Raw genomic sequence first — 11,944 nt, 5'->3', positions numbered from 1 at the left:
TCCCGAGTGCCTTTGCAGTGTCTCAGAGTAGCTGCACTTTTAGCTTTGTAAGAAATTATCAAAACTGGTTTTCCATAATGCCTGTACCATTCATTATATAGTATGCATTTCACATTACATAGTCTCATTGGTCGATTCTTTTTCTCTGCATCTTTGTCAGCATCTGCTAGGGGCTGTTTTGTTATTTTAATTTTAGCCAATCTGATGGGTGCACAGTGACATCTCCTTGTGGTTGTAATTTATATTTCCCCCGTGGATAATGAGGTTGAACATTTTTTCAGGCGTCGCTTTTTGAAGAGCCGTTCCTTTCTTGACACAACCACCACATGAGAAGCAGTCCCCTCCCTCCAGTCTCAATCTTTCCCAAAACAGAGCTAGACAGACCCGCCCCACCCCAACCGCAGTATAGTCCTTATCCGTTGGTTGTAATTTTCTGTTCAAAATCTTTCTGCTTCCTCAGACCCTGATCTCCAAGCGGACCGGGGCATTTTTACTCAGCCCAGGATTCTCAGCCAGGATACAGCGTTTCACAGATCAAGCGTCACTTTTTCAATAGCTGAATGATAAAAAGGCAGAATGATTTCAGTACCCAAAGGAGGTGACAGCACAAACAATGGGTTAAGGAACCTAAGTGGGACCAGTAAGCTGTTTTTCGGCCCTCTGACCTGTGCCCCAAGGTCCTGCCCTCACGCATGCGCGGAGCTCTCTCTTTAGCCCCATCTCCACCCCTCAGCTGCTCTCTTGGCTCGCCCCTCCTCTTCCGCGACCAATTAGGGAAAAGAGGCGGGATCGCGACTGCCGCGGTGCTCTTCGGGTAGTATCCCTAGTTACTGTTGCTAAGGCTGCGGGGTCGCGGAGAGTGGTGGGAGTAAGAAGTTTTGGAAGCGAGGCCCGAGCGAGAGAGAGGTCAAGGGTCAGTCAGAGCAGGGGAGGAGATGGTGAAGCAGACTATCCAGATTTTCGCGAGGGTAAAGCCCCCTGGCCGGAAGCGTCAACAAGGGGTACGCGATGAGTGGAGGGGCACGGGCGAGGTGGGGCCTCGGGACGCGGGAGGGTGGGCGTGAGGGGCGGAGGGATGGGGAGCCCGTGACAGCGCAGCGACGCCCTCGAATCCCCCGCAGTGCTACTCGCAGTACTGGATGCTGTAGCGCCAGGTCGGGAAAGCGACCCACAGACCCCGCCCAGTCCTGCACTGCCCAGCGCTGCACGAAGCACACGCGTTCACCCGGGGCGCTTTCTGGTGGGTGGGCTGGTTCAGCGCTGCACGAAGCACACGCGTTCACCCGGGGCGCTTTCTGGTGTGTGTGTGTGTGTGTGTGTGTGTGTGTGTGTGTGTGTGTGTGTGTGTGTGTGCGGGCGCGCGTGCCTCGGCCATGGCACTTACTGCACCTTTCTGGAAATCTGCGCGCCCCCTCCGCCATGTACGTTTTCACACTTGGCCAAAACTTGTGCAAGCGGGCGATACATGTTTACCAGTGTCTGAAACGATGCGTATTGAGGCAGACACAGACACACAAGGTTTACACATACAACGTCATTTGCATGCACTGAGCTCTCCGGAATTCCTTGGCCAATTATAGTCACTCGCCAATTTAAACGTGATCCGTGAGGTGCAGTCGTAGTACATAGCTATTCATGCATCCTGACCCAAAGAATACACCTCACTCAGAAAACAAACGAGTATTTATCAGGAGCTTCCTTTACTGTGCTAAATTCAGAAGATTGCAGAGAATAGTAAGACATCCTCCGTGCTCTTGGCAGATGCTCTGTATGCTCTTAATGTTTTAGAACTTTGTCCTCTCTTGTGAAGGGAACAGTCATTCTTCCCATGTCTGGCTAACTTGCCACTTGACAGATGTTTTTGTGAGCGCCATCTGTTTCTCACAAGAATCCTGCACGGTGGGTGTCCTTTTGCTCATTTTACAGATGAGGAAAACTGAGTCACCAGTTAAATGTGGCCAGGCCACCTAGATGGTGAGTACTAGACTGTGACTTAAGAATTTTTTTTTTATTACAAAGCTATTCCCTTTCAGGCAAAAAAATTTTTTTTACTTCCAAGTATGAATATAGGCAAGGACAGTTTGGGTTAGATTTGTGAGCACTTTGAATGGGTGTATTAATAATGTTTGCTGTCTGTCTCATATCTGTGTTGCGAGTATGTGTTTGCGTAACATTGTAGTGTCTCATAATTTAGCACTTGCCTCGTGTAATTTATGTATTTAAAAGGAGAATATAATGTCTTTATCATCACCATCAGTTCTTTTTTTTCATAATACACATTTAGGAGAGGACACATGAGAAGACACCAAAGAAAACATTGGCTTTTAAAAAAGAAATGAAGCAGTATAAAAAGAATCATTGGTGTCTTTTCATTTTATTTCCTATTGCAGTCACCTACACAACGATTTTTAAAAGTGCATGTAAAAAGTATATTATATGCAGTGTTTAAGTCCCAGATTCTTAGCTTAAAGTGTTGAGTTTACACAGATTCTGGCAGTCAGAAGCAGGTGCTCAGCTGTAGGAAAGAGAGATGTTGGGCTGGGGAGTTGGGGAGAGCCTTGGATTTGACATTGAACTTTCTCTTTTCTTAAAAGGCTGTGTTTGGATATTTTAATGTGCCTCTTTCTACATTTCTTTAGTTGCAGAGTGGATTGTTTGATTGCCCCCAAAATATATTTTATGACATCAGATCCTGAGATGTTACATGATGTCATATACACAAAAAGAAGGGACTAGGAATAAACACCAAGGTAGCACTTCCTCGCCCTCCCGTTAGAGACCCCACAAGTTAGCACCAAATCTTGTTCTCCAAAAGATTGTCTGGTTATTTCTTTAACTGCAAATGTTGTCTGTAGTATTAAACAGAGTGACCCAGAGGCTTTCTATTAATCTTATTTCTTAAGGCATTAGAAGTTAAATAATAATTTATAAATTACTAAAAAAGATGCATGGTATGAACCTGTCTGATGGTTTTAACAATGGCAGTACTTTTGTGCAGAGCTTTGTACATTTCAAAACATTCATATTCATCCTTGCATGTGTTCTGTTTTCTAAAAAATAGCTGTCCTACATCAGATAATAAATATTTTTATGATTATGAGTAGAAAGCTAATATATTAAAGATTTTTGGCCCTAAGGAATTTTCTTAATGCCTCAGAATAGATTAAAAAGAGTGAGTTGGGGCCATTGTTCCTACTCGTCAATTCTCTTATGTCTGGGTACAGGGAGACACATTATTTTTTAAATGTATGCCAGTCCTCACTCTTGTGTGTTTCATGTCTTACACACTCCTTTCATTCACCTGTCTAAGCTATTAAACTTTGTTTTAATGTAGTGCCCTATGGGATATACTTTAAAATCTCTCTTTAGAAAACTTAGCCAGAAAGCCTTGAACTTGATGTCATCATTTTGTACCAATAATTTTATTTTTCAAAATGACTTTTTAACCTAAGTCTTCACATTTTAAATGTGAGGTTTCAATAAAAGTCTCCTTAGGAAATTATTCATACTTTCTGGAGATTTAGGTAGGAATTTACTTGCTTAGGAGTATAGCTCTTTCCCTATAATCAAGCTTCTAAATGGGTCTGAAACAGGAAGTATTGCCTGTTAGAATTTTATATCTTGGTGAAAGACAAGTCTTTAAAAAAAAAAAAACCTTCGAAATCTAATGAGTAACTTTTTATGGTGCATTACAAAATACTTCCATTTCCATTACATCATTAGATCCCCTGTAAGGAAGGCAATTCTGTTTTCCTCATTTTCTATGTAAAGAGCCTTGGTTCTAAAAGTGGTGGCTGCTCACACAGCTGGTAAATTGAGCTCAGCATTTGGACCTCAAATCGTAGGCTTTTTTCTGGTTAATAAATAAAGGAGTAGTAACTGAGAAGAGAATCAGAGCTTGTTGCAGTTGCAAGGGCTGATTAACATCCTCCATTTCCCTATCAGCTTAGAGGGGCTAAGTGATTTCCCCCGAGTCACTTGCCAATTAATAGCTGGGTTGGGATGACAATGCTAAAAATGACATCAAAGACAGGAACTACGTGTGTCTTTTAAAATTACATAACTTAACCAAATGCCTGAATATATTTCATGGCAACTTGGGCTTCTTTAAATTGAAATTTGAGCATTCTTGTGAGCTCTCTGAGAAGGCTCAGAACCTCATCTTTGTATCTTGGTGTGTAGTACTTTGGAAATGCTTAGAAATGCTTCTTGATTACGGCGAAATGTTAATTTCTTGGTATATAATGTGAAAGCACTACTGTGGCAGTATGTTGCTCTCAGGACTGTTAGTTTTCATTCACAACTTCAGAAACATTCATATGCTCAGATTTGAATATTAAGTCATTCAGAGATGATTTGAACGTTGATATAGCATTTTTTCCTTTTGTTCACTTCTGTATATTTGAGTCCATATGGAGTTCAAAGAGGAAAATTATCCAAATTGTACTGTATTATGACATTTTATCTCAACACCATAATGAAACCTTGATACCCCAGGTTTTTGACTGAAGTCACCGATTTCCAAACAAAATATCTGTCAAATGGGTTGAGTTCTAAATTTGACAAAGCAAGTGCCAAGGTACGACTACAAGTTTTGTAACATGACAATGCAAGTCATAATAACATGGCCACAGTTTAACTTGTAATTTTACCATGGTACATTCATTTATTCTCCTCATATTTTCAGATTTATTCCATAGATGAAGATGAAAAATTAACACCTAGCTTGGAAATTATCTTACCACGCGATTTGGCAGATGGATTTGTGAATAATAAGCGAGAATGCTACAGATTTAAGTAAGTTTATCACTCTCCTCCTGCATTTCTGTTTCATTAGTGAGCTAACTCTTGCCCTGCATTAATAGCCACTGAGAAATCCTGCACCCAGTGTCTTGTGGAGAACATGGTACAGCTCTCTTGACTAGTAAATAGAACTCAGGTTCACTGCTATGCTCAAGGTTGAAAAGAGAGTGTATGTCTGTGTCTGCTTTTGTGTTCCAAGATCCCAGCCTTTCTTTACTACCTGTGTTCGTGTAGTGCTATCCTTTTCTTACTCAGCCTGCAGTGGTTCAGTATTTACAGGAGGTTCCAGTCCATGATGTAACCTTATTGCAGACTGTAAGATATGATCTGCATCCTGTTTAGGTGAGCTTTCTTTGTCGATGCAGATCTTACAAGCTCCTAGGTACCTTTGAAACCTGTGCTGTCCCATGTAAGTCATCAGCCCCACGTGGCTCTTAAGCACTTGAAATGCATCTAGGCTGAAATGAGATATACTATAGAGTATAAAATATATGAAGGCTTTTTGAAGACCCATGACAAAAAGACTGTACAATATCTCAGATTTTTATATTATATATTGTAATGAAATTTTTAATATATTAAATTAAAAGATATTACTGTGCCTAATTTCACCTGTTTCTTTTTTTTACTTTTTAACATAGTAACTAGAACATCCTGGTTTCCTTATATTCTCACATTTATGGATGCATTTTCTCCCTCTTGGGCTGTGCTCTCCAGGGTTTGAGGGGAAAAAAAATCAGCCACTCTGGGTTGTCATCAGTGCCTTTGGTCTGAGTACTGTTCTGGGAGCCAGGCCTTGTATCTTTGAGGATTATGGTTATTTCACATTGCCTTTGTTCTCCACTTTTAGATGAAACCATTTCTTTTAATCCCCTCTTGTGATTTCTGGTGAATTTTGAGCCCAAGTTAAATGCATATGTGATGTCTGGCCTGAACTTTGGGGGTAGATTTCTGGGCCCAACTGGAAAAATCCTAGTTGCTGTCTTGTATCTCTCCCTAGAGCATTTTATGAAGGCCCCATTTTGAGACTACCCCTCCTGGCCTTCTAGATAATATCATTCCAGACATTTTATTCTGTGTGTGTGTGTATGTGTATGTGTACATGCACATGCACAGCACCAGGGATTGAACTCAGGGGCTCACATATGCTAAGCATATGATCTACCACTGAGCTATATCACTAGCCCCCTCTTTTCAAATTTTTATTTGCTCTTTTTTTATCTCAAAGAGTTCTCTTTGGTCTGCATAACTCTTCCTTTTGTCTCTCGCATCTCTCTCCTTCCATGCCCACCTCCTCTTGTTGTGTCTCCTTTTCTAAGTACAGGCAGGAGCTGCTAAAGCGCGGTTGCATAGCGAGGTGGTCCTTACCATGTCTTTGTGACTTACCATTACCTCTCATTATGTCCTTTGAGGAGTCACCCTGTAATACATGGTGCACTTTTTCTGTAGGGTGTTTTTTCAGTGATGTAAGCATGCTACATATCTTAATGGCTATGACTTTATGGAAGCTGGTGTAAGTAACCATTTGCCAAAACATTTCATTTGGCATCATGTATCAGATTAAGAACAGTTGCCTGTGTCTGTATCTATCATCCCTTTCCAAAGGACGCTTCCCATTCTGGATAGAGAGGCCATTTCCACAAGTGCCTATTGAAAAAGCACTGCTTGCTTATTTGTACATCTCTGAATTGAAAATACCACTTTTAATATTTAAAAATTTATTAAATAGAGTATACATATATTGAGAGATCAATATTGAAGCATTTTTAGGACTGGTTTCCTCCAAGAAAATTAGTGAGCACACTCTGCATGTTTGCTGTTTTCATTGCTAGCATCCCAAAGCTCCAGGTCTTACACAGCTTTCATGTGAGTGGGAGGAGAGAGATCAGTAAGAGCAGTGTATGTCAGAAAATGTCATGGGCCTTAGTGGGGCTGGGGAGGAGAAGAAAGGGTGCTGGGAGGAAGTAAAGGCAAAGGTTGAAAGGAAGCTAGGAAGCAGCCATTCACGTAGCTGAGGAATGGAAAGTCTAGGCTGAGAGAATAGCAAGACCTAAGCCCCAAAGTGGGAGTGTGCCCAGCATGACTGAGGAAAAGGAAAGGCAGCTAGGTCAAAGGGGCAAGGGCAGCTCACACCCGTAGAGCCCTCCAGGTCCTGGTGAGCCCTGAGCATTGCCACTAAGCATCATGGGAGGGCAGTGGAAGGTCTTGAGCATGAGAATGAAATGATCTCACTTATGTCCTAGCAGGATCCTTGGTGACACTTGGAAAATAGACTGTAAAGGGTCCAGGGAGACCAACAGGGCTGCCACAAGGGAGACCAGGTCAAAAGTTAGGGTGGCGTGGACTGGAGTGGTAACAGTAGAAATGTTCAGGATATAGTCGGCCTCTGTATGTGCAGTTCTGCATCTGTAGAACCACATTCTGTGGGTTCAAAACATGTGAAAAACTGGTATCTGCACTGAACATGTACAGATTTTTATTATTCCCTACATAGCATTCACATTGTGTTGTGCTGTGAGAATCTACAGATGACTGACAGCCTGTGGGAGGGTGTACAGAGTATATGCAAGTACCATCCCGTGTCATGCAAGGCCTCTGTGGTTTTGGTATCCAAGGGGGTCCTGGAGCCAACCCTTGAGGAACGAGGGGCCTGACCGTAACTGGACTCTAGATGGATTTTTTTTTTTTTTTTTTGTACTGGGGATTGAACTCAGGTCCTTGCACTTGCAAGGCAGGCAGCAGCACCACTGAGCTAAGTCCCTGGCCCCTCTAGATGTATTTTGAAGGTTAGAGGTGACAGAATTTGCCAGTAGAATGAATATAGGGTGTTGAATAGAAAGAGAGGGGTCAAGGGTAGCCTGAAGGTTTCCGACTGAACTTTTAGAAGGACATAGTATCATTTACCAGATGAGGAAGGTTGCCGGAAGAACAATTTGGAGGCAGAGAATAAATATATGCTGAGTAGAAATGGCCTATTCAACATCTTAATAAAAGAGAGGCCCTTCTAGGAAACCCAAGTTATATCTCAAGGCATGGTACTGATGAGTTTCAGGACTCTGAGCGATTATCTTTGTGAACTTCAACTTTCTCATAAGTAATCAGACTGACCTATTAAAATTCCTGATTCAGATTCTATTTTCTCTCTAGTGTTTTTCAGAAGAGAACTGATCAAAAGACCTTTTTAGATCACTGTGCAACTATATGAAATAAAATATTTGGGATGATATGTGATGTTTAATATATAATTCAGGATTGTAAACATAAACTGTGGAGCTAAAGTCTCCATTCTAAAATGTGTGGGGAGAAACCAGTGAACAGAGGGCTGTAAATTGCTTGTGGTTTGGCCGTTACTTTATGTGCTGGAGGGTGTCATTTCCCTCCCCAAGGAATTCAGTATCCTTTATATGTACTGTACTAACGTTACATTTTAGTCTAATTTAAAGCTTGGTGGAAGTGCTTGGTACATGGTAGGCACTCGGCATATGTTTGGGAAATAGATTTGAAAAATGATCATGCCATAATCCAGCATAAGCAAGGCGCCTTCCAGAATATATGCTGCAGATGACAATGCCCCTGCCATCTCTTTTGCTGATGTGGTAGTAGATATAATTCCCAGTGTCCAAGCAAGTGGTGTGGGGAATTCGGCCAAGGCACCCCATCAGCAGCAGCCTGGTGCAAGAAGCTAGCCGGCTTATCTGTCGCGCTCCTGGGCACTGCACTCAGACACCGGAACAGACCACACTTTGCAAAGCACTCTCATGGGCAGCCATGCCTGTGTCGACTTCGGTGCAATACTCATGCGTTGGTGTTGGTCTTTGAGGCTTTTGCGGACTGGTTGGGGCACACTGCACGGTCAATACTGCTGTCTCGACCATAAGCTCATCTCCTAAGTCCTTAGAAGAGGCCCCGGAGAGTTCACTAGTTGCTTCTCTAAAGGGGAGGTTGATGAGCTGCAGGAAGTCACCGTTGATTAAAGACAAATTTCTTTGCATTTTATGTTTTCAGGCTAGTGCCAGTCTTCCCTCTGAACTCCTCATGAGTGGGAGCAACCGAACATTTCGCCTGCAGCCTCCACTTTAATTGAACAGGTGCCCTGTTGTCTTGCAGAGGGGGGCACCTAGGGCCAGAGTGGCACAGGATGCCCTGCCCTCAAAGTGTGTGTTTTAAAGGTTTTGCATTCCTTTCTCCACAGTAAACTTCAAAATTTAAATGTGCAGAAAACATGGACGAACAAACTAATTGACATTTACATACTCCACAGGAGACTCACCTTTTACTAACATTTTATTCTATTTTCCTTGTTTCTGTTCTCTGTCTCATTATTGAAATATTTTAATGGGGGCCATACTTGTGGTTCAGTCCCTGTAAGAGAATAATTACATGTCTCCTGTCTCAGGTGTCCTCTGGGCTTGTGGTCCTGTACTAAGTCAGGGCGGCCCTGGGAGAGGAGTGAAACGGACCCCACCCTGACTCCTCCCTTGGCACTGCCAAGCTGATAGAAACTTCTCTTCGAAGAACAAATCTGTCTTAATTTACTTTTTGACTTTTGAATTGTGGCCAAGAAAATAAAACCAAACCACCCTGAGAATGAAATCGTCAATGCTAGAATGCAGAACCTAATTAGTGGAAAATAAACTACTGTTCAAACATCTGAAATTAAATTTGATCATCACACCGTGCATAGTCGCACCCCTTCCTCACAGGTCAGACACCAGAAATCCTTTGGCCATTTTACACCCTGTTCTTGGGTTTCCATTTTGTGCGCTTATCTCGATTTGAATTTGGTGCCGTTTGTAGCTACTGACCCCCTGAGAGTTGAAAAACACACAGTTTATTATTGGGTTCAAAGCTGCTGCCATTTTTCAGAAGGTCATTGTGCGTTGAATTTGGTGCCGTTTGTAGCTACTGACCCCCTGAGAGTTGAAAAACACACAGTTTATTATTGGGTTCAAAGCTGCTGCCATTTTTCACAAGGATTCATTGTGCGGATCTTGTGAAAGCAATGCTGTTTACTCACCATTGTATCGGGAGCACAACAGCACACTGTGGCGGGACCACAGGGCAGACATTGTGTTCCGTTAGGCGAGCCCAGTGACGCAAACGCGGGGTCATGTACAAAGCTCGCGGAAAAACCAGATTGATTAACCCAGTCGTGTTTGAAGGCTCAGCTTTTAAACAATTGCCATTTTCACATTGCAGATTTCAAAGGATTTTTGATCATGATGCAAAGCAAGAGATCATTTTTGAAAACATTGCCAAACCAGTTGCTGAGAGGTAGGATTTCCCAGATTTTGTGGTTTTGCCTCTTGTCTTCAATTCTCAGATAACAGAAGTGTGCTTCAACCTGCCAGTGGTACCCTCAGGCTTGCAGGCATGTGATGATGATAGCATTAATATCTTATCGTCATATAGGTGATGCTTTAGACTTTGATTCTGGGCCTCAAGCCAGCCAGTGAGACAGAATCGCTCTCATCACTATTTGTTTGTTTGTTTGTTTATTTATTTATTTTGGGTTTTTTTGAGACACTATGTAGACTGTCACTATGTAGACTGACCCGGAACTCAGTATGTTGCCCAGGCTGGTCTCGAACTCACAGCGATCCTCCTACCTCGGCCTCCCAAGTGCTGGGATTACAGGTGTGTGCCACCACACCTGGCACATTACTCCTATTTTAAAAGATATAGAAACCAAGGGTTGCAGAGACCCAGTGCCACTACTCAGGGTTGCGTGACCCTGGTGGCATAGCCCTAGGTGATTTTCCCACTGATATTTCAATGCTCTTTCTTCAGCCCAGTATTTAAACATGTAGTTAGAAGGACAAAGTGTAAGAAGGTCTGGGTGGCTCCCAGAGGCCTAATGGTGCTTGGCTCTGCCACACCTCGGTGTCATTTCAAGGCTTGGTCCTTACCTTCTAGGTCCATTTGCTCGATACAGCCAGGCAGTTCCCAGCTGCTGACTACTGGAGTCAAAATTACTAATGTATCTTGGCAAAATCTCATTGGGATGTGGCAGTCAAGCTCCCTGATAATCACACCATCCTCTTGTAGGAAATCTATTCTGAAAACGCTACTAAGAAGATGGCTTTCTGACCCTGACATCAGGTGGATGATTTTAATGACCTAATAGTCTCCATATAGATCCGCTTTACTATTTAAATGAAAATACATCTGCCAAATGAGCCCAGTATTCTGGGGCACTGAACAGTGTACCCTGTCTGTGGATTCATTGCTGGCCACACATTGCCACGCTTTCTCTCTCAAGCTCCCGTGTTTCACATCCGAGCCCATCCCATGCAATGCTATCCTCCTGCTCCGGGAGGAAGAAGCTCAAGTAGCTTTTGCTATTTCCTGTGTGATCACCATCAAGTGACTCCCTTTAGATTACGCTGATCAGATGTGAAACATTTCTAAAATCCCTTTCCTTTTAGTAAGCCTTTGGGTTAGGTCATTCCTCAGATAGATGGCCTCATTTTTACACTGAGGCCTCCTAAAGTGGTGTGAGGAGTGAGCCTGAGATTGGATTTCATGGATTCCTGGGTCTTCCTCCCACTCTTTGCTCTCATCCCAGTCCCACCTGCTCCTCTGGCCGTCCTCCCTTTCCTCTGCACATTTATTTGAAATAGTTGAGTGGATCTACTACTCCACTTCCTCTCTTGACCCTGTTCTTACCAGGTTTTGCTACCCCATGCTCCACTGAAACCGTTTTTGTCCCTCAGCTATGGCTTCTGGTCACTTCTCGGTCCTCCTGTTCTTTGAAGTGCCTGCTCTTGACACCGTTGACTCCTCCATCCTCGATGCGCATTCTTCAGCTGGCCTCTAAGATGTCACACTCTCCTGGTTCCCCACATAGCTCCTTAGCCACTCCTTACTTGATCCTCTGTGCTCGCAAGGTACGCAGCGTCAGTCTGCCCTTGTGTTTGCTCTTGCTGTTCCCTCTGCTTTGCTGTCTTCCTTTAGAAGGCTGTACAGCATCGGCCTCAGCAACCTGACATCTTTGCTTATGTCCCACTGTCTCACTGAGGCCTTCCTTGACTGCTTGTCTTGGTCACTCTCTCATCCCCGAGACACAATATCTGACACCTACCAACCTAAAGGTGGAGAGGTGTATCTTGGTTTACACTTCCGGGGCTGGACAGCATGG

General features: G+C 43.2%; 1 protein-coding gene across 1 annotated transcript in view; it reads left to right on the top strand.

The window, feature by feature from the left end:
* The first annotated feature begins 671 nt into the window (after positions 1-671).
* Kif6 (kinesin family member 6) overlaps positions 672-11,944 on the top strand; it is a 314,938-nt gene continuing 303,665 nt past the window's right edge. Inside the window, exons 1-3 of the mRNA XM_010638879.2 lie at positions 672-1,001; positions 4,688-4,797; positions 10,003-10,077. Coding sequence (XP_010637181.1) covers positions 936-1,001; positions 4,688-4,797; positions 10,003-10,077 — 251 coding nt within the window. The 5' untranslated portion in view covers positions 672-935. The remainder of the gene's footprint in view (positions 1,002-4,687; positions 4,798-10,002; positions 10,078-11,944) is intronic.

This window comes from Fukomys damarensis, unplaced genomic scaffold, assembly GCF_012274545.1.
Source record: "Fukomys damarensis isolate Sample0158 unplaced genomic scaffold, DMR_v1.0_HiC HiC_scaffold_20, whole genome shotgun sequence".
In the NCBI taxonomy this organism is placed as follows: Eukaryota; Metazoa; Chordata; class Mammalia; order Rodentia; family Bathyergidae; genus Fukomys; species Fukomys damarensis.
This window is presented reverse-complemented; position numbering and strand designations above follow the sequence as displayed.